The 22,884-nt window shown below is 40.1% G+C and overlaps 1 protein-coding gene across 1 annotated transcript; it reads right to left on the reverse strand.

The window, feature by feature from the left end:
• Window positions 1–546: 546 nt before the first annotated feature.
• LOC124060791 lies at window positions 547–22,647 on the reverse strand. Its single transcript, XM_046392106.1, has 14 exons — window positions 22,517–22,647; window positions 19,057–19,182; window positions 17,634–17,789; window positions 15,993–16,131; window positions 15,005–15,174; window positions 14,497–14,631; window positions 13,275–13,460; window positions 12,562–13,118; window positions 11,493–11,635; window positions 10,819–11,040; window positions 10,118–10,357; window positions 9,676–9,809; window positions 7,757–8,083; window positions 547–7,643 (listed from the first exon to the last, which is right to left on the reverse strand). The coding sequence occupies exons 1-14, from the start codon at window positions 22,571–22,573 to the stop codon at window positions 2,532–2,534; spliced, it is 7,704 nt and encodes a 2,567-aa protein (XP_046248062.1). The 5' UTR covers window positions 22,574–22,647; the 3' UTR covers window positions 547–2,531.
• Between the last annotated feature and the right edge of the window lie 237 nt (window positions 22,648–22,884).

Below are 22,884 nucleotides of genomic sequence, written 5' to 3' on the forward strand. Positions count from 1 at the left end.
AGCTTGATAACTAAAGGCTCTGGTTCCCATTCTACTTTTGCTGACTCTAGTAACCACAAGTAACCCTGCATCCTGGGAGCGTAGAGTTCTGGTCGGATAATAAGGTACTATGAGCTCTTTGAGATAAGATGGCGCTTGACCGTTTAGGGATTTGTATGTGAGGAGGAATACTAGTCTATTCTGAATTATACAGTACAATATTGAAGTTCAGAGTTTTGTCATCTTAGTTACATAGAAGATGCAATAAAGTTGAAGGGTTTTCTTTTCATCCTTTATTCAAGGGTGTTTTACTGAGATGAAAGGCACATCAGGAGAACCAATTTTTAGTTTAGTTTGTTGATGACAGTCTTTGATATGACCAGATTTTCTAGTGTACAATTAAAAATATTACAAACAAATGCAAATAACCCAAAAAATGTTTCTCTACAAGTTTTGCTGATACTTTCTGTAATTGTTCTTTAGTGGGGCATCCAAATAAGGAAGCTGGCTTGCATCCAAGATGAGAAACCCTGCAACTGATAAGACACCATCATTCTTGCACACGACTCCCTCTTAAAATAAGCTTTAATTAAAAAAAAAACAACAACAAAGTATTAAAGCACTGACATGTAAACAGTAAGAGCACTCTGATTGTACAGAACACAATATACACTGTATGTCAACGACTGACTTCTTTAATGAAACGATGACAGAGTTCTGCATTCCCAAACTGTTTATTTACTAAAAATCATGACCTATTTATGAGTAATAGAAAGTAAATAGAAAAAAACTCTCAACAAGAGAAATAAATCACTAAACTACTGCTTTAACAAACTCCCACATGCAGGTGCAAACATATGTTTACAAATCCACCACTGTTTCTCTGGCTTATCTACCAGCCAAAATGCTCTGTATTTAATAGATTTACATTTTACCAAACCAAGTAGGACGTAAACAAGGTTATATGGTTAAATGAAAGTTATATATGATATTTAAGACAGCCATTGCAAACAAAAGGGTTGACCCACCACCAAAGTTCTAAACACAGGATTGGAATTTGCTATGTTTACATCAATGATGTTTGCAATCCAAAACTATAAAAACACCATTACATATTCAATCATAATGAACTGGCAAAAATACAAAATTTAAGATTAGGCCTTTAAAGTGACCATGTAAATTTTGCATGAAAAAGTAAAGCATTAATTCTTTTGCAAATGAAAAGTTGAAATCTTTACCAATAATGAAATCCAACATTGCTATGACCTATGACATAGTGATGGTTAATTTTTGCATTTTTGTCCTGCTGTGCTACTCTATGCTACTTTGTGCTACTGTTTCTTGTCCTGTCAATGTAGCTAGGCTCACTGTAATGTAAAAACATATCAGCGCTCACTGACAAAGACAGACCAGCCAAATAACTTTCTGTTGCTGGTCTTTCCATTTATAGGAGATAAATCCTGAGATGCTTTCTCAGCATCTGCCACCCTTGTCTCTTTGGTATTCTTTGGAATAAAATAACAACAAACCTGATAGGAAAACAGTGACAGGTGCAATCAATTAGCATCAACTAAGAACATTCAGTATGCTTCAGGATTCCATTCAGGAAACTGGGTGGCAGAGATGGTAAATCAGATTTAAGTTGATTGTAAATAGATTTAGAACAATGTAGTGTCTGGATGCATTAGCTTATGACTTGCTGATTGACGCAGTACTATCTATCTTAGTTAAGATGTCAAGTATCACTTGTCACTGATATCTGAGTTGACACAGCTTGCATGCTTGTTTTGAATGAGTCACACACTGCTGGCAAGTTTTGCTCTTCACATGTGACTCGTTTTCCTTTCTTACTTTTACTGTCTTTCATTTCGACTGTGTGTCCCACAGTCGAAACGCTGGAACAGAATGAAAACTTCTGATGTGAAGGCATAGGTCAATCACTATTGTTTGCCATTTGTGAATCAACATATTTAGCACTTCAAAAAAGGTTTACAGGATAAAGGTCTAAAGAGAAGCCTCATATTTTGAGTGTCTAACATTTGCTAAGCAAAACAACCCTGAAGGCCTTTTTTTTGTGGGTATCAAAAATTTAAATTCATAAAAGACTCATATTTTCTGATATCACTGGTGGGAGCAACCCACCTCCACAGTTAATGTCATAGGGACACCGACACAGTCTCATTCCCAGGGTGTACCACCATTTTGTAACAGCAGGCACGCTATAGCATCTGTATGATATGCAAATTAATGGAACACAACATAGTTTACAAAGTGAGAAGGTTCCAGGAGGGGTGGAGTTCAGGGTTGAATGACAGATCACGCACATTTTCATGATCTGAAACCAAAGACCCCTGATTTTTTCTAAACCTAACCTAAATATGCAGTTTTATTTTAACTATGTGCTACAAAGGCTTTGTAGAAGGAAGGCTTTGCATGTCACACATGAAAGGACACTTTGGGGCATGACAAAGCTGCCTCAGTATTTTATGATCTAGGTTGAGAACATGTTCAATAAACCATAAATTTCTCAATGCATTTCAAACTGAGAGCAATCACTGCTGTTTACACCTTCCAGAGGGGCTTTTTGGACTTTGAAGACTCTTGATGGAGTCCTTTTGACTCTTTCTGGATTTGTTCCGAGGAGTTTGGCTGATGACTGTCTGAAGAGCTACTGGACTCACTTGGCCACCACTTGCCTCAGCCTCATGCATGTAATAAGGAGCTTTCGACACATCTATTGAACCACCTTCCCCGACAGTGCCTACCCCTGCTGCTTCTCCAGTTATTTGCAAGTAACCAGCCCCCTCAGCTACTTCATTGGTTGCAATAAAATTTGCGGCTTCCGTCTCTGCTGAGACTGGGTCTGTCTCCAACACTGAAGATAAGGTTTTGTTCACCTCTTGAATCTCTGAATGATATGTTTGTGATACCTGACCAGATGCACCTAAAGCTTCTCTCTCTCGGTCAAAACTGACTTCTGCTTTACCTTTTTCTGGAGTGAAATCTGGATTTTCACTTTCTTCAGTTTTAATTATGTCTGTGTTCTGGTGAGGTGTTTCACCCTCAGCAAAGTGCCCAGATGCCAATATGAAACCACTGCCCTCTCTGTCTTCACTGGACTTAGAAATCTGTCCTGTGGCCACCCTGATTGATCTTATGTTCTCTGAAGATGTAACCATATCATCCAAACCCTCCATGGCAGTACCACCTACTAACTCTTGACTGATGACATCTTGTGTCTTAGGACTATCCAGAGTTGTGTCACCTATCTGAGAAGAGTCTATTCCTTGAATTACTTGGTGAGTAGTAACATCAGAGCACATTTCTTGAATTTTACCCATCTTTGATGTTACTGCCATCTGATTCATTTCTAAACATTCAGTCTCTAAACGTTCAGAGTCCTCTTCCAACGTCTGGTAAGACTTGCCTTCCTCTCCTACATGGGAACTTGTGCCTGATATGACTTCTATTTCTCTTTCAACATCTTGGTCATCTAGGATGCTTATTTTTACACTGTCATTTGACATAAGCATATACTGTACTTGAGAAACTGTAAGGGGTGTATCTTCTTTTTCATTGGCTTCATCTGAAACGATACTTGTTTGCTGTACAGGTAACACCTTTTCCTCTACAATATTCTGCTCTTTTGCTGTTTCTATTATGTTATCTTTTAAGATGAGCTGATCCCCCAAAGGGGAACTTTTTCCTGATGCTGCTTCTCTTCCAACCTCTTCGTCTTTGTCTGTGATGCTAGCATTTTGCTCTGCAGATAATTCCACTAACTCCAGAAACTGTTCCTCGTTATCTGAGATTAAGGTATGCTCCAACTGAGCAACTGTAAGGGATGTATCTTCAGTTTCACTGGCTTCATCTTCATCTGAGATGCTACTCATTTGGTTTACAGGTAACACCTCTTCCTCCACTATTTCGTGCACTTTTGTTCCATCTTTTATGTTGTCCTCTGAGATGAGTTGGTCATCCAAGGGAGAACCTTTTCCTGAAGCTGCTTCTATTCCAATATCTTCGTCATCGTCCATGATACTAGCATTTTGCTCTACAGATAATTCCACAGAATCCACACTCTGTTCCTCGTTATCTGAGATTAAGGTATGCTCCAACTGAGAAACTGTAAGGGATGTATCTTCTGTTTCACTGGCTTCATCTTCATCTGAGATGCTACTCATTTGCTGTACAGGTAACACCTCTTCTTCCACAATATCCTGCCCTTTTGCTCCTTCTCTTATGTTGACCTCTGAGATGAGTTGATCTTCCAAAGGAGAGCCTTCTCCTGAAGCTTCTGTTTCAGTCTCCTCAGCTTTGTCTGCGATGCTAGCATTTTGCTCTACAGACAATTCTATCAACTGCACAATCTCCACCTCATTATCTGAGATTAAGCTATGCTCCAACTGAGAAACTCTAAGGGATGTGTCTTCTGTTTCACTGGTCTCATCTTCATCTGAGATGCTACTCATTTGGTGTACAGATAACACCTCTTCCTCCACAATATCCTGCTTGTTATTTGAGATCAAGGTGTCATCCACTAGAGAGCTTGCACTTGATGCATCTTCTTTCTCACTCTCATCTGACAAACCTACAGATTGCTTTTCCAGTGACACTGTTTCCTCCACAGCACCCTCATTTGTCTCTTCATCTGTAATGTTGTCATCTGAGATGAACTTATCTTCCATTTGAGAACTTGTGCTCAATGCAACCTGTCTTCCACTGTCTTCATCCTGGTCATCAGAGTTGCTGATGCTCTCGTGTGACACCCCTTCCCCCATAACTATTTCCTCTTTCTCTCCATCACTTATACTGTCTCCATCTGTCTCGAATTGATCCTCGTCCAGCTCTGATCCTGCTGTTACATTCTGTTGATTATCAACATCTTTTTTGTGGCTAGAAACTTTTGCTGTAAGTAGATTTTGTTCTAATGTTGTTGCCACATTAGACAGCTCTACTTGTGCTTGTCTGATTACGTTCGATGCTGATATAATATTTGGATCAACCACATGTCCTTCTTCTTGGTAAGCTAAAATAGGGCTCGCACTCTGTAATGATGTTTTTACTTCAGTATTAGAAATATCTGCCTTTCCATGGCATTCGTCTATTTTGTCCCTTTTAGTATGATTCACCTGTAGTTCTGCCAGTGTTCCCTCATGAGAGATGGACCTTTCCTCAGACTCATTCACAGTGCCAGTGGAAATATCATGTGGAGAATTTAGTAATAATTCATCATCCATAGTATTGAGTCCCCCCTCAGAATCTAAGAGTTCCTGCTCAACCCCTTCACATCCACTAGTGGTGACAATACTAACTTCCTCCGTGTTGTCTTCTGCCTGGGTAATATCAGAAGTTACAATAACCTGATTTGTTTCTAAATCTGAAATAGCTGTCTTTGTTGGACAGACATCTTCATAAAGCTTCCCGCCACTTTGGTCCTCTATGACTTCATCCAACTGAGATTTAGAACAAGCTTCAAAAATTATGTCCTCTGGACCTTCCACTGTGCTATGCTGAATAGGATTTAATTTTTCTTGCTCTTCTTCTTTCAAAGGTGCTGCTTCCTGGCTGCCTACACTTCCTTCTGTGCTATCATGCGTTTCACTATTTACAAGGTCTATGTGGTCCAAAGTAAAAGCAGACTCCTCTCTTTGAGGCGATGTTGTTGTCTCTTCATTCTCTTTGTCTGTATTAACAAAATCAGTGACATCTGATCCAGGTAGGAAATCTTCTGTGGTACACATTTTAGTGACCGTAGATAAATTTTCCTCAAGAAAACCTTCACAGGGAACACAGTTTTCTTGCTGTTCTGACTGTGGGGCCTTAGCTTCTTCCTCTGTGTTCTCTTGCATGTTCTGGCTTGATGAAACTTCAGCAAAGTGTTTCAGTTGATCAGGGACAATTTTGTCCATTGTATCTCCCAGTTTCTTAGCCACAGGGTCAGAATGGTCAGAAGATTTCTGTAATACATCTGGTACTGGTAATGATTTCACAGTATCTTCTTCAAGATTTTCAACTGAATCAGATTTTTGTGTTTGATTCTCTTGGATACCATAATTGTCTTCAAATGCACTTTGAACCACCTCACTTAGATCCTCATGATCAATTATGGTGTGGTGCTCTGATGTGTAGGTGATCTCGTCACCAGATGTCTTTTCTTCAGTTGCATCAGCTTGCAAATTCTCCTTTTCATCCTTTAAAAGACTTTTCATCATCACCTGTTCCTTTGAAGATAGATTCATTTGAATGGTTTTAGCAGTAACAACAGTATTTACAGCATTAATTGTCTTGTCTTCCTTTGGTAAATCTATTCTACATGCTTTTTGAATACCACTGGCATCTGCTGTTTGTTCCAATGGAGGAATACCATGGAACTGGTTTACACCGACCTGCCTAATACTGGTTGGAATTTGGCCAGCATGACTGATTTCTGTATTCATTGCCCTATGTCTCATTCCCATTTGTGGCTGCCCAACAGTGACCAGCCCTAATCCCATCTGCCCAGGCTGCCCAGCCCATGTTTGCCCCAAATTTCCATTTACTGCAACAACAACCCCCCTTTTAGCAACAGTATGCCCTTGCAGAATAGCATACGTACTCCCACGGGCTGCTGGGCCTAACACCCCCTGAGGGGGAGCAGCCTCTTTTACCAGGATAGCACCTCTGGGTAAAGTACCCTGAGATGAGCCTGGGTCTACCCCATCTGCCTCACCTGGACTACTCTTATCCTTGACTAATGTGTAATTATCATCGGGATTTGGCCCGACCATTTTCCAGCCATCCATGGGGACTGAGCTATGAGACACACCTGAGCTCACAGGTAGCAACAGGGTGGGTCTGACTGGGTTGGTAGGGCTGGCAGGACTTTGGGGACTCTCAATGCCCTGGATAACTAGACTAGAAGTAGAGACTTGGGGTCCACTGATTAAGAGTCCAGAAGGACTCTGGGGCCCACTGATTGCAAGTCCAGAAGAAGGACTCTGGGGCCCACTGACTACGAGTCCAGAAGAAGGACTCTGGGGTCCACTGATTACGAGTCCAGAAGAAGGACTCTGGGGCCCTCTGACTACATACAGGCCAGAAAAATTGGCTTGATGGGTCCCGTCTGCCAGCAGAACCGTATTCTGAAGCTGTGGTTGAACTACATAGTGCATGGGCTGTAGTACAGTGCTAGCAGTGTAGTAAACTGGCTGCTGTTGTAGTACCACTGTCTGATGGGGAAGAGTAGCAGGCTGACTGATGTTAGAGGAATGACTGATGTTAGTAACCTTGGAACAAGGCAGTGTGGATGGCAGGGCAGTACTTACAGTACTGACAGATGATTTGGAGTTGTTAGTAGATGACACAACTGTCTCTGTCTTCACATCAGTATGTTTTGTCTTGACACTTTGCTCAATTTTAGGCTTAACAACTGGTTCAACAAGATTAACTGTGGTTTTGACAGTGCTGGATGCTTTGTGTTCCAAGGAAGGTTTAGGTGTTGATGCCGTAGGGAAACAGATTTCAGCCAGAGTCTTGAACTTTGGCCCGAGATCACTGAGGAACTGCAGGTCGTCGTTAGACTCCAGGAGGCTGCAGCAGCCCAGTGAGCCAGCAAAGGAGCCCTCACCCTCATAATCATACTGCAACAGACCATCTTTCACTGGCACTGCACATCCGGATTTCTGTTATAGGTGAAGAAAGTGCACAAACAATGGTGTCAATAAAGTATGAAAATATATTTTGTATGTAAAAGATCGGATGAGAAAGCCAGCTGCATGAAAAGCTAACATAGTACCTGTGAGTAGTAATCATTGAGGAAGGCATCAGGCAGGGCTATATCCTCATACAGGGATGTCATGTGTTGGACGCCAAGTGTTTGTCTGCTAAATGTTCCACTGCTATTGCCATAGTTGAACGATTCCCTTGAAATCCCATAGGCTTTGTCAACCTCCATCAAAGTTTGGGTGGTTTCTTCAAACCTCTGCACAGATTTGTTGTAGCTTGCTGTCATGTGATGGGTTTCTGTGATTCTTGAAGGAACAGCGTTGAAGTTTGGTGCTGGTGCCATCTCAACTTTTTTTTGGGTACCCAGAATCTGAGGGATACTTTGGAGTGGCACTTCCTAAAACGTGAGGAAGAAATCAAGTGTAACTTAGTGACATACATCTATGATATATTTTGACTTGGCAATATGTTTGTGGTGTCAGAACAAGCATATAATGTCAAATAGGGCTCAAAAGACATTAGGCTGCATACCATAAAATCGTCACAAGCAGCTGTATTTTTAAATGCACACCTTTAAGGATGTCACATGTTTTAAATATAAGAATTTAACCCCTCACTGAAAGTGATTGCAACAAGTTTCTTAACCATTCATCCCACTCAACCACTGACATACTATGTAGACAAAAGGTATTGGTAAGAGACAGTGAGGTTGGGCTAGGTCCCTTACTTCCAGTGAAAGGAAATCTTAATGCTTCAGCATGCCCAAACATTTTGGACAATGCTATGCTTCCAACTTTGTGAGAAAAATTTGGGGAGTTTCTATTCTAGCATGACTGAAGCAAAGTCCCTAAAGCCATGGTTGAATGAGTTTGGTGTGGAAGAACTTGATTGGGCACAGAGCCATGACCTCAACTCTTTTGAACACCTTTGAGATGAACAGAAATAGAGATTGTGAGCCAAGCTTTTTTGTCCATCATCAGTGCCTGACCTCACCTTTGCACTACTGCATGAATGGGCAAAAAATCTTACAGAAACAATCTTATGGAAAGCCTTCCCAGAAGAAGGCTGCAAATCTGTCTATATATTTAGAATGCAATATTATTAAAGTCACTGTTGATGCTATGGTCACGTGTCCCAAGACTTTTGTCCATTTACTGTATAAAGATGCACAACGCATCTCAACTTTCTCCCACTGCACAAAAATGACATCAAAATATCCCAGATATGAGTGCTGTCACCATGCACTGTTGACATCATTTGGAACCAAAGCCTGTACAATAGTGATCAGGCAATAGCATCAAATAACTAATTACAACCAAACTTATCAGCAAAATGTACACTTGAATATACATCAGTGTGACAAAAAACACATTTGGGAAAAATGTATTTGAAGTGTACTGTGAGGGGACAAGGTTTATGACCTGTACTGCAGGCAGCCAGTAGAAAGTCAAGTAGTTTGGCTTCACTTTTGGAGAGTTGACATGTCCATCTTTATGTAGTGATTGTATCTAACTAATAGGTGGAAGCTAATTTGGTATAACTTTTGACATACTGTCGGAGTGATTCTAAATAGGATGTCATAGTATAGGCCCACTGTGTTTCGTGATTTATTTTCATGACTAAAAACATTTCAAAATCAATATTCCCTCTGTTTAATTCTCAGATCAAATCATGGAAGTGTTGGAATAATAATTTTCGTCATGAGCATGTGGTGTTATGGTTTGATCATATTCTAAATTTGTAGTGGACCCAATCACATTGCTTGGTCCAAGCTACTTGTACAATTGTCTGCGACAGTAGTAGCCTATATGATTTTCCTGTGACCCAACATACTGCATTAGACCACCTTTCCCCTCTGTCATTGTCACTTTGTTTCTACACAGACATTAATATTAGATAATACTAGATTTAAATGTGATTCTGTATATTGATAAACTACAATAAAAAGGGTGAGGTATCCTGAAAAAGAAAACAAATATTCCAGCCAACCTTATCCTCGCCTCTGCCCTCAGTGTGGTAGGATATGAGGTGTTCTTTGGCATCAAATGGCAGTTCACTAAATTGGTCAGGAAAGATAGTGCCTGCTCCTCCACACTGACAGAACAGCAGAAGAAGAGGGATGACTGCAGAGAGAACCAAAACAATCAGATCAATGTAAAGCAATTTGAAGTTACACTCAAAGGTATTTTTTGGCTTCTGGTGCTGAGGTCTTCTAATTGTAAGAGACACACCCACAAAAATGAGATATTCAAAATTAGCAATGTAATTTTATGCAACAGTGATGAGAATAGATCGTACTTATGCAATACAAAGCATAGTTAGATATGCATTAGTAATTGATCTATCAAAAGACTGCTTGTCTTAAACTGGTTTTGTGTTGATAAAACGATGCAGTAAAGCATATTCACATGTTCTCTATAGCTCAACTTACACAGCAGTAAGCATATTCCCATAAGCAGCAAGCCAATGGCTGGGGCAGAGAGCTCAGATGAAGTAGTCGTTAGTCTGGCAGCCATTAAGCTGCAGTCCTCTGTTTCCTGGCAGGTACAAACATTCACAGTGAAAACCTCATCGGCTGGGCAAGACAGACCCTGAGCGTCCGACACCTTCACCTGGAGCTCATAGAAGCCAGGCCACAAGTTCTCACGGGAGTGAAGAGCAGCAGTTGTCTCTAGTGACAAGAAGATTGGATTAAAGGGCTGTCAAACTCACACTGTATTGTCACTCTATTACAGATTAAGATTTTTTTTCTTTACATTTGGCTAACACATTTATGTGAAGTGACTTGTAATTAGTGCATTTAAAAGATTTAAAAGATAAGCAGTCCTAACAATCATCACACATCAGAGTGTCACTAATACAAAGCTACTTTATTATTTAAGTCTTCACAAAGAAAAAACCTCCAAAAGTAAACAAAATACAAAGGAAAACATTGCAGATCCAAAAATACTCAGTTGCTTTGTAGTAAGCTTCTGCCTTTCCCTCAGCAGATAGTCAGTCATACTTAAAGATAAGGGAGGGGCACTTGGGGTGGCCAATAAAAAAAAATCACAACAATCACTAATACAAGAAGACAGAAAGAAAACAGTTTGTGCCTGATTTTGTGACTAACCCTTTACCACATTTTCTTACCATTGATGACTTCTATGTCCCAGCTGCCTCGTGTCCCATCAGGAATGATTGTGAACTTGAATGGAGCAGCATTGGGGCTAACATCCTCATCAACGGCAGTAACAAAAACAGTTTTTTTATCAGAACACAGACTGCTGTGAGTGGTGGTCAGGGTGGGACAGTGGTCATTGGCGTCAGTGACTTGGATGGCTATTGTTCCCGTGGCTGTCTTTGATGGCATGTCTGAGGATTACAGCAGCTTAGTTTGTCAAATGGCACACGGACTGTATGACCAACACCACAAAGACCCAGTAATGTAAGGGAATTACTGCAGCTTTACACAAAATCAATCACTTAAACATAAGTCATCTGCCTTAAACTGCTGTTATGGAGTCCTGTTGAAACTGGCAATGGATGTACATTATTTTGCCCGTGGGCTTTTTGTCATTCTTTGCCTGACACACCTGGAGTCACAAACTGGTTTGGTGCGTTCTGTCAGAGATTTACATTTTAGAAATTATCTCTGGCAATTATGTATATGAATTGCAAAACAAACTCATAAACATACAGATAATAAATCATACTGACAGGAAAATGATGAATTAATTAGAGTCCTTCAGGAAAGGCAAAGGAAATCTATCAGGCGAAAAGAAATGAAGCACTGCAGATGGTTGGAGATGGACAAATGGTATTACCTTTGGATATGGCCAGAATCTTGGCAATGTATGTACCATTTACCAAGAATGGTGACTCTCTATCTGGATCCTTGTTGAGTTTAATCTCGGCTGTCTCTTCATCTATTGTAAACCAGTTGTCTGGATCGTAGGCTTTGGCATAACTGGAACGCAACAAATATAAGAGAAAAGAAATAAAAACACTGAAGAAAAGCAATAATAAGAAACAATCAACTGTTAAACCAAAAGTAGTGATCTGGTTAAAGTAAACTTTAATTTGGCAAGAAACAATCACTTTCTTGCACAATTAGAGGTTAGAAGTTTGGTGCTACTCTCAGGCAAGTAACAGTTAGCTTAAAGTTATGACTGAAAGCATGGGAAAACAGTAAGCCTGGCTCGGGCCAAAGTTAAAAAACAACACCTATCAAACTAATATCAACAGTAAACTATCTAACACCCTAAACTAATTGATTCTTGGCTCTACTTTGTATGCACACAGGAGAGTCATATCAATGAATCTTCTTGTCCAGCTCAAAGAAAAAATACAAGTAAATGAATTTTTCCTTTAAGTATCCTTTTGTTACATTGTTACCAAGCTATTGGTATAGCTTCATGGATAGCAACAACAATCAGTGGATAAACCACTTTGGTCCAAGCTAAAAGTAAGTAAGTATATATGGTAAGCATATATATACCGGTACTTATACTTAAACAGTTTGTCCTGTTTCTGGGGAAAAAAACAAAACAAAACCATAAATTACCATAGTTATGTTTATAGATGCTCTTTAACTATGTAATTATGAACTATTTTTCATAATCTGACTATTTTCTTCAGTTGTTAGTCAATTAATGTAACCTGACATCCTAGAACAAATTTGTATCTTAATAATACAATACAGTAGGTACTTGTGTAAGTTTTGACCCTGCAAATCAAAAATTCTGGGCATCCCTGATCCAAACTAACATGGTGAACATGTTAACCATGACAAACATCAGTATGTCAAACATCAGTGCCTATAAGTACAACCTCACAGAGCTAGTTTAGCTGTAGACTTTTTAAAGCGCTGCTGCAACCTGCAGCTTGACTAACCTTACATCTTCAGCTGGTTTTCCTGTGTCTGGGTCAACAGCAGTAAACACTGTGATCACACCATCCTCTGGTTGATCATTTGGATCTTCTGATACAGGAACATTCTTGGTGTCAGGTATGAATGCTGGGCCCTCTGGCATATTATTCACTGCAATCTTGATAGGGTAGCTTTTCTCTGGAGTATCTGGCTTTGGCCCCGGCCCTGGTTTGATGCCAGGTTTCAGTCCAGCATCCACTCCAACCCCACCTCCAGGCCCAAGGCTTGTACCCACATCTGCACCTACATTTGCTCCTGCATTCAACCCCATTTCTACCCCTGCATCTGCACCTGCACCCGCACCCGCACCCGCACCCGCACCCGCTCCAGCTCCAGCTCCAGCACCAGCACCAGCACCAGCACCAGCACCAGCACCAGCTCCAGCTCCAGCAGCCAAAGGATCACCCTCTCCAACCTGAACGCCTACATCCATCAATACAGATTCACCCGTCACAAAAGGAGCAACATTCTCAATGAGCAGACTAAGCTCAAGATTCTGGACTTCTTCAAAATCCACAGGCTGTTTGGTTGGAAAGTAAATAATATTGAGAGAGAAGACAGTGAGAGAAAAGACACAGCAAACAAATGTTAGAGACCTACCTAACACTAGTTACAGTAATTAAAATGAAAATAAAGTACCATGATATTTAAATTCATATCACATAAGTCTAAATACCTTGATCAGCTTCAGGATGCCCTCATTTGTATCTTTGTCTGTGTCAATAGAGAAGAGATTGTCCTCATTTCCTTTGACGATGGTAAAGACAGCCAGCCAGTTGTCAGTGTGGACAAGGTCTTTGTCCAGAGCTTTGATTCTCATCACAACAACATCATGAGTATTTTCATCCACTGAGCCTGTGTACTGTAAACAGAACAAGATTCCTCTTTAACATTTAATCAGCAGTGATGACCAGTAATGTTTTGGTTTCCTGAAGTGAAAATGACATTTCAACATATTAAAGTATTATAATAGTTTAAATGTCAATTTAAAACATCTGTAAAACAATTTACACAATTTTCACATGTAACAATTGACTAGTAAATCTCATTTACAGAAATCTTATATATCAGCAATTCTGTTTTTACTGGTAAGCTGAATTTTCACATGTTGAAAATGCATTGTGACTAGAACCATCTGAAACTATTTCAGATATGTCACCATTATGACTAGTGGGAATTCTGGAAATGGGAGATTATGGAGATTAGATTTTTGTGTTAAATATACTGTTGCCAAAGGTGAAGAATTAACTTTTATTCTCAAATATTTGAAGTAGATCCACTAAACTATGTGCTTTTAGTTCAGCGCATGCTGACATGACAGGTTCTTGTCCAAACTTCTGGAAGAACACATTATGCATGAATTAGAAGAAGTAATGAGTATTGAAGTATGAGTTGGATAATGGAGGTGAAGAGTTCTAACAGATAGTTTGCCCTATGAATTAGTACGTTTATTATGACTTAGGCCTTTTGCAGGTAGGCAGGCTGACAAATGATGCAATTAAGTTGTATTATGTAGTATTCACTGTTTGTGGACCTTGAACCACAACCTGATTCCTAAAAAGTTGGGATGTTGTGCAAAATATAACTCAAAACAAAATGCAATTTTATATCTATATATACACAACTGAGCCTTTCGAGGATGTTCCTTTCATATCCAGTCGTGATCCTGTCTCCTGTTACCATTGAACCTGTTTACCTATGGATTGTTCCCAACAGGTATTTCTTTTTTGAACACTTCTCAACTTTCTCAGCCATTTGTTGCCAACTTGTCCCAATTGCTTGCATCAAATTCAGAATAAGCATATATTTACAAAGTACCATAGAGTACCAAGTACCATAGATGAGGCTGTTTATAAGGACACATGTAATTAAAAACATAAACAATGGCTGCACCTCACCTCAGACTGTTCCAGGGTGGGAACGTTGTCATTGATGTCCAGTACCTTGATCTCCACGGTTCCTGTCCCTGTTAGCCCCCCTGCTGCCCCTGCCAAATCAGTGCCCTTTATAACCAGTTTGTAGAAATCAACAGTCTGTTGGGAACAAAAACAGCAAATCACAATTTGTTGACAAAAGCTCATTAGGTTAGATGTCTGTCGAGTCCCATATCAGTGTTGTCTTTACAAAGACACATATCACATTTCAAAGTGTGACCACTGATTGTCATCCGCGGGAGGACACCATAAGTCAAGGAAACTGGATGACGCAGACTACCAACAGTGAGTAATATTAACCGTTCTATCAAAGTAAGCAACAATGTGAATGCAGTCATTCATTCTGTCTAAATCTGTAAATTTTAAAGGGAAAAAAAACACTGAAGCTTTGACGCTTTTAGAATTAGTTTGCCCAAACAGGCTTATGTGCATTTACTGTGAGTATTTTATGTGCAGTGAGCAGCAGCCTCACCTCTCTGTCCAGTGTGGGCTCCTTGACGTATAGTTTGCCTGTGCTTTGGTCGATAGTGAACATGTGACCTTTGCCTTCTGGCTCCTGACTGACGATGCTGTAGGAGATTTCTGAATTAACTGTACCAGCCTGATCATCATCTTTCCCCTCGATTTGCATGACAAAGGTCCCTGCAGTGGATCAAAACAGTAGAATCCGTCTAATGAGTGCTCAGATCATCTGTTCTCACTTATATCCAGCCTGTGTTTAGATGTAGCCTTTACTGTGGCAGCACTACCTGAGTTTTCTCTCATAATAAAAGGTTATGATTCTTCAAACATTTGGTATGGAAAAATGTCTTATGACCTTATAATTATACCAGTCCACCTGGTCACAACAAGACTATTTGATTAACCGTCTGGTCCCTCCTCTTTTGAAAACAAGACCTGGTACTTTTGCTGCATTTTCTTTGGTTGATGAAACAGGATCAAACATGATATGGCCCCTTTCAGGGTGCCTATACTGTGCAGAAATGCAGTGCAGTGCCACATAAATTGCCTCACATGCTGGGAAATTTGTTGTATTAAATTGCTTGACTTTAAATTTGTTCATGTCAGACAATAAAACAATGTATTCTTAACCATGGTTTGAAACAACTTCACTACATATTTGTTAGGGCTTTCTGCCCCACCATATGCCATGTTTTTTAGTCCCTAAACCCAAGTCTGCCACTGCACTTTGAGCTCCTCTACTGAAGAAGTATCTTCTGGTTTCGATCCAGGAGACAGACACCTCGCTACGTACAAGAGTAGATTTAAGACATTCCTGGCCGCCCACCTAGAACCCATGTTCACTTCGAGGTCTGTTAAAAGCAAGTTTTTCTTTGCCCCTGCAGCCAAGTGCTTGCTTGTGGAGGAATGTAGGATTATGAGATAGTGGAAAGTGTCATGAGATAACTGGTGGCGATCTGGTGCTATAGACTGGACTTGATTTCAAAGTGTGGCTATACCTTCTTTGCTTGCCTCTGTGATGTTGCCAGCATGAAGCTCAAAATAGGGAGCGTTGTCATTCTCGTCAAGGATTGTGACAGCGAGTGGGATGTTCTGCTCTGCTTCCGTCCCATTTTTGTATCTGGCCGCCCCTGTTAGCTGCAAGAAAGAAGAGATGGGAAAGTGTTAGATAGCTTACTGTTGATATTTTAAGATATAAAGGAGTTATACAGAAACCTAATGTCCTACAGTGTCCCTTTACAAAATTTATTACTATACTTTTGATGAAATTTCACGGCCACCCAGAAATCTCCCAGAGCTTTCAGCCACTTCTTGAGATTCCTCATAGATGGAGTTCATTTAGATTGTTGGGGACCGGGCAGCACAGACCGGGACAGGAAGAGACTGAAGAAGCTGGTCAGGAGGGCCAGCTCTGTCCTGGGCTGCCCACTGGACTCCGTGGAGCAGGTGGGTGACAGGAGGATGTTAGCCAAGCTGACATCCATCATGGACAACACCTCTCACCCTCTGCATCAGACAGTGGAGGCTCTGAGCAGCTTCTTCAGCAGCAGACTGCTACACCCTCAGTGTAGGAAGGAGCGCTACCGCAGGTCTTTCATTCCCGCTGCTGTTAGACTGTACAATTCTATGGTCTAGTCCTCTTTCTTCCCTTATGAGGACTTGTATATAGCGTTATAGTGTACTATTTTTACTTACCTTGTATATTGTTAATTTATTTTACCTCTACACTCTCTTGTAACTGTTTTTGCACACTCTTTGCTTTTTGCACTCCTCTTGCTGTCCTTGTGAGCTGCCACAACAGGTGAATTTCCCCACTGCGGGATCAATAAAGTTATCTTATCTTATCTTAGAAGAAATCTAGTAAGTTGAATTTCATGAAAACTGAGCAAACTCAGTCCAGAAATCTAACTGGAACAATTAACTTCTAAGGTCTAAGGAGATCAAGAATGAACATTCAAGCTAATGTTTATCAGACTGGCTTTGAAATGACTCGCTACTGTTCATCAGAGTGTAGATTCTTCTGATTACTCTATCAGACCAGTTCTGACAACTTTTTTTTTTTATTTGGATTTTTGCAGCAATACCAAAGTTTGTTTTGCTCATGTTCACATACTGACTTGACTGACACTGATTTAGAATTTACAGTATATGACTTGTGACTTCAGTAGCCAGCTTTCTCAACTAAAAATAATAAATAGTGTCTCCCAAAATTCACATCAATGCAAAAACAGACAAAAGGCAAACAATGTCTTTGTAAGAAAAAAAAAAACCAAAACAAAATGTGTAGCACTTCTGCAGTTATTTGCACAACTGAGTGTAAGCTGAGGTTGACTCCTCCACCCTTTAAAAAAATGAAGCACTTCCCACCAGGGTAGTTGATTACATAACGTAATGAATGCAGTGAAACCAATGCAGTTATCCCATCAGCAGAACACTGAGCTTGTTTGAATATGAGTCACTTTGAATATGAATGATTGTTATTTATTAGCGGACAGCAATGCCAGTGTGCAAGTGTGACATGCAGATGATGCATGTCTGACAGGTTTTTCTCATCATCATAGGTGTTATTTAGCCTCCCTTTGTTTCAGCATTCAGTTGGCTGGTAAAGAATATTTCAGTTTGAAACAAACAAGACTTACATTGAAAAATGGATATTTCTCTCGGTCCACAAGAGCTGTGATGCGAACAAACCCAGTGTCAGGGTCTACCACAAACAGGTTGAAGGGTTCCTTGTCAGCTCCTGGTCCACTCAGGAAATAGTCCACCTTTGCATATTTGTCTTTATCAGAGCGAATCTGACAACAAAACACAGACAGAGAATTCAAGGCTTTTTAACATACAGTTATTTTTATTGTAGTATTTTAGTTAGGTCTCTGAATACTGAATATGCCATTTATTCCTAACACCATAATGCATTTCTACATACCACATATATTTTAATATGTCATGGCTGCTGTTGAATGGCACCATAAGAACTTTTTCAGTCATTGATATGGAGCAAATGCCAACCACAGCTTTAAGATCTACTTCATTCAAAATATTTGATTATTCCACTCACAAAGAAAACAAAAATTGATCTTAAATACAAAGTGGTGTAAAAAAAAAAAGCCCTCAAACTTATAGGTCCACTATTAAATTAGCAGTACATTTGAGTAATTTTCTTTTTTGTTTTTTTGAAAATGCCAAAATGCTCCACATGAATTATAGACAGTAAATTATGACGAGTGAAGTTGGAATTTGGACTTATATTGACTTTTGTAGTAACACTGTGGGTTTGGACAGGTGACAGTGAATTTTGACATTAAAATTAAACTTTGGCACTGTAAGCAAAACCTTAACACTGACATTGAAATATGTGTGTTTGTGCGTGGCCCATCCGATGAAAAACAGCCCCGCACCTCACCTGAATTCAATAATAAAGTGTTCTGTCCCAATACCTTTGTCCATATAGTGTACATTCCAATATAGTGTGACTGTGACGTCCTAACTTTAGACTAAAGTCATTGACTCTCTCATAAGAAATGTTAATAGCAAGGTCTTGCTTAGGGGGTCACTGTCTACTTGGGCCCCTGGGTCTGTGCCCAGTAGGGCCCCTTCAGGGATCATACCTACATACTGACTACTGCAGCTGTGGTTTTACCAACCATGGCCTGAGGTGTTTTTGACTATTGTTTGTTTGTTTGTTTTATTATTTATTGTTTTTCTCTTTAATTAGAAAATCCTGGAAAAGTTTTTCAGTCATTGCTACATTCTACTTTCAGCTCCACTGTGAGCTGACTTTACCAGGTAAAGGTGTATTTCTGAACGCGTATATCAACCTGTATCTCACGGCCAAATTCCCTGTAATGGGGCAGCTGAGAAGAAGCAGTCTCTTCCACACAAGTGGAAACAGGTTTTTCACTGCAGGTTTAATGGCAGAGCAGCCAATGACATGTCAGAAACCAGTTGTTTGTTTGATGTGGTTGACATTGCTTAGAGGGGTGGATTGATGAACAGATTTTTTATGATACTACCACAGGCTGATTCGGGAAATAAGATTTTATCGAGCAGAAGTAGAATGACCTTGGCAATGAATTCTCTTTGGGTGTAGTCAGTGTTCTCTGTCAGCTTGGCAGGAGGGAGGATCCACTCTCTTTTCGTCCTCCTCAGTGTTTTTGACCTCTTTTCTCTCGCGTCAGAGCTGAGCATCTGAAACCAAACAAGTTTCCTTTAATGGAGACTGTAATGAGCAGTACAGAGTGCAGTACTTTATAGACCAGATGCCAGCCTTGACTCTGGAAGGCATCTTTCAGATAGAATCAAAATCACTTTTTGTACATAGACATAGGTACTTGAAATATAACTTCAGTTTACTCAAAATGCACCAGCTATATTCTTATATCTGAAGTATGTTAAAACAACCAATTATATCCAATGATATGATCTGAGTATATGTTGACTGTAATGTTACTGATGTCTCAAAATAGCACAGTCAGTCATGTACATGTAAAGGGTTAATTATATATCATGAATACACAATATTAGTAGGTCAAAAATAGCACACTTAAAGTAGACTAATCATGAGTGTATATGGAAGTATAGATTACTACAGCAAAGTTTAAGCTTGTGTGATCTTGTTGAAGGGAGAGTGTGTGTGTGTGTGTGTGTGTGCGCGCGCGCATGCTCTACAAGGAGAACCTAAAAGAGGTGTGGTCTAACCCTTATCTCTGACATTAATAGCTTCTGAACATAAGTTAGGACCACACCCACACTGAATGTGAGTAATGTTTGGCATTCAGTGTTTGTGCACAATGGTTGATGTGTTCCTGTGCTGGAATGGGAAACTGCCAAACTGCTGCTGCCGATGCCAGCTCAGCTCACAGTTGTTTGACCTGTTGTGTGATCTGGGCCTACCTGCCGGTCTCTAATTTCACCAAAATACTGGCATCAAACTAGACGCTGTGGCTGTTGTTGGAGTTGCTCTCATGGACGCCATTTGACAGCAATACAATGGTACAATTAGTGGATAATGGCTAAGTACAAAATGACATACCAGGCAGCAAATTTTTCATCAGTTGCTTCCTTTAGCTCCACAAGGGTGTGGTGATCTGGTTGTGGTTAACTGGAAACATGAAAGTTTGACTAATGTAGTCCCACCTGTGAAACACAGTGTCAAATCTCTTTGTCTGAATAAACTGTGGCCAGGGAAACACCAAGTTGGTTCAATAACCTGCAATAAATAACAATCCCGCTCTGGGCCATTCTCTGCAGAGTCTGCATGTTGTTCAGTCAGTCCCAAAGACATGGACATTAGGTTAATTGGTTACGACACTGTCCCTAGGTGTGAGTGTGCGGTTGTCTGTCTTCAAGGGACAATTATGTGATAACTGAATTGTTATAGGTTGGGACGGTGGTGCAGTAGTTAGCACTGCTGCCTCATAGCAAGAGGGTTCCAGGTTCAAATCCGGTCTGGGCCCTTCTATGTGGAGTTTGTATGTTCTCCCTGTGCCTGCGTGGGTTTTCTCCGGGTTCTCCGGCTTCCTCCCACAATACCAAAAACATGCACATTAGGTTAATTGGCTACTCTAAATTGGCCCTAGGTGTGAGTGTGAGAGTGTGTGGTTGTCTGTCTTTGTGTGTCGGCCTTGCGATTGAGTTGCGAGTCAGCTGGGATAGGCTCCAGCTCCCCCCCGGCCCTGACGGATAAGCGGTATAGAAGATGGATGGATGAATTGTTAAAGAAAATAAAAACTTTACGCACTGGTTATGTGTGGTTATGTGTGTATAAAAAAATGATGTGTAATGTAATTCAGCATATTATATTCTAAAGGGTGAGGTGCAGTCTTTTGCTTGGAAAGGTCTTTATCACACAAGACATGTTGACATGTGACACTGAAAAAAAAAAAAAAATACCGGTACTAAAAAAAAAAGTAAAAAAAATCTAATGAATTATGTCTGAATTCAGTTTCAGGGTCCTAGTATTGTCCACGCTGGCTCACTGTTCCAGCACCTACCAGCTAATCAGCGTCCTTCGGTTTTGTCTTACATTGTAAAGTAAACACTAAAAGCTACTCCACCATCTTCAAACTCAAAGAAATGAGAGGCTGGAGGCTGGAGTTGTTTGCTGTTGACACGGGATCGTGTACTTGTGTTTGCTTACATATTGAAACAATCTGAGAATGTTTCAGTATTGGAAACAATTTGTCTGCGTATGACAAGGCTGAATAAACACTGCCGCAGTTTCTTTTTTCTTTTTTTTTAGACATTATTTATTTCATATCTTCCTACAGTAGAATGTAGATTTCAATAAAAAGATGCAGAATAAAAAAACAAAAAAAGGTGAAATTTGAACTACTGGGGAAATACCTGTATCATGGAATCATTTTTCCATGAATTAAAACAGTGACTTCAATATGCAACAATTTGATGATGCAGATTTTTTTACTCTACTACTCAGACTTACTACGCTATTTGCTGTGAGACAATCGCTGAACAAGAGGTTCGTGCAGGTCTAAATGTCGACCAGACAAATATATCTGAGTGCAGTCAGCTGTGCATTAATGTCCTCAAAACAACAATAGGCAAAGAAACTCAGAAGCCATAAGATGTTATGTAAGAATACCTCCAAGCTCACCATTAGAAAAAAAGGTGCCATTCCAGTGGCTCTCCATCAATATTTTGCTAAAAGTAAGCAGGTTTTGAATTTGAACACCAGTGTAATATTATGTCAGCATGTTTTGAATCACTTTTGGAAATACAGAAACACAGCATTTATACCCTGCTGTTATATATTATTATATATATATATAACAGCATATATATATATATATTAGCATATATATTATATATAGTGCTGTTATATTGCTTCTGTTAGTAACTATACTGTTAGACTGTGAAGGCTGTATATATAAGCGCCTTAACATTACTTTAGGCCCCAGGGCTACATATGTGATTGTAGGCTGTACTGTAGTATTGCTTCCAATGTTTATGTTGTTGTAGTCTGTGATTAACATGATTGGCGGATGGGATTTAATGCTATGAAGAAAAAAATAAATTATATATTTTACGCTATGCCTTCCCGAACACTAACCCCTTTGACTGTGTAACGTTCAGCTAATTGTAGCATTTGAACAATAACAAAAGTTAAGTACGTCCAATAAAACATTTAGTCCTAAACCTAATCACAGATGCAAGTCCTGAATGTGGCGGATATGGACATTAGACACTCACCATCAACCTGACCGTCTCCCTGTGATACTACCATGATACTGTGCTGAAACGTGGGTGATTAAAATAAAATCTGACTTCACTGACTTATTTCCTGCGCATATATATGCCTCCAGCTTTGAGAAACAGTAAAACATGAGCAGCCATGCACCACATCAATTTAAAGCTTAAACCAAAAATTGACATTTGATCAAGTGAAATCCAAACAGCTGAAAGAATAAGTCCATCTGTTATCACATAAGGTTTCCAAACAGCCTGCAGCATATCCTGGTGTATGAAGGTGAAAGTTGCAAAGGGTTTCTGTGTAAATACTCACCAAGGCCAGCATTAACAGAAGGAGCAGGCCCACTTCTGCAAGGGAGAGCCGAGCCATGGCAGCCTGTCCTGTCCACAGTCAGGTGGTCCAAACAGGGCAGAGTCTTGAGCCTTTAATAAGCTCTGCTAAAGTCACACCTCTGTCATCTTCATCCCCCTCCCTTCGCAGCTGCAACCTCTCTCGGATGTACAGTCCCCCTCCTCCTCGTATGCTTTATGAGTTCAACTGTCACATGCATGCGTGTTTCTCAAAGGTGTGTCTGTTCACTCCGGTGCAGTTTTAAAGGTTGCAGAAAACCCTGAGGGTTGAACACTTCAAAGGGCTGATAAGGACAGACAGGAGGAGTACACTTAAAAAAAAAAACTTTC

This window comes from Scatophagus argus, chromosome 6, assembly GCF_020382885.2.
Source record: "Scatophagus argus isolate fScaArg1 chromosome 6, fScaArg1.pri, whole genome shotgun sequence".
Classification (NCBI taxonomy): domain Eukaryota; kingdom Metazoa; phylum Chordata; class Actinopteri; family Scatophagidae; genus Scatophagus; species Scatophagus argus.

Coding starts and splice junctions, on each gene's coding strand:
- LOC124060791 (XM_046392106.1), bottom strand. CDS start 22,573: ATGGCTCGGCTCTCCCTTGCAGAAGTGGGCCTGCTCCTTCTGTTAATG. Junction 16,132..17,633: donor AGAAATATCCATTTTTCAAT/GTAAGTCTTGTT, acceptor TCTTTCTTGCAG/CTAACAGGGGCGGCCAGATA. Junction 8,084..9,675: donor AGGGCAGAGGCGAGGATAAG/GTTGGCTGGAAT, acceptor CTCACGTTTTAG/GAAGTGCCACTCCAAAGTAT.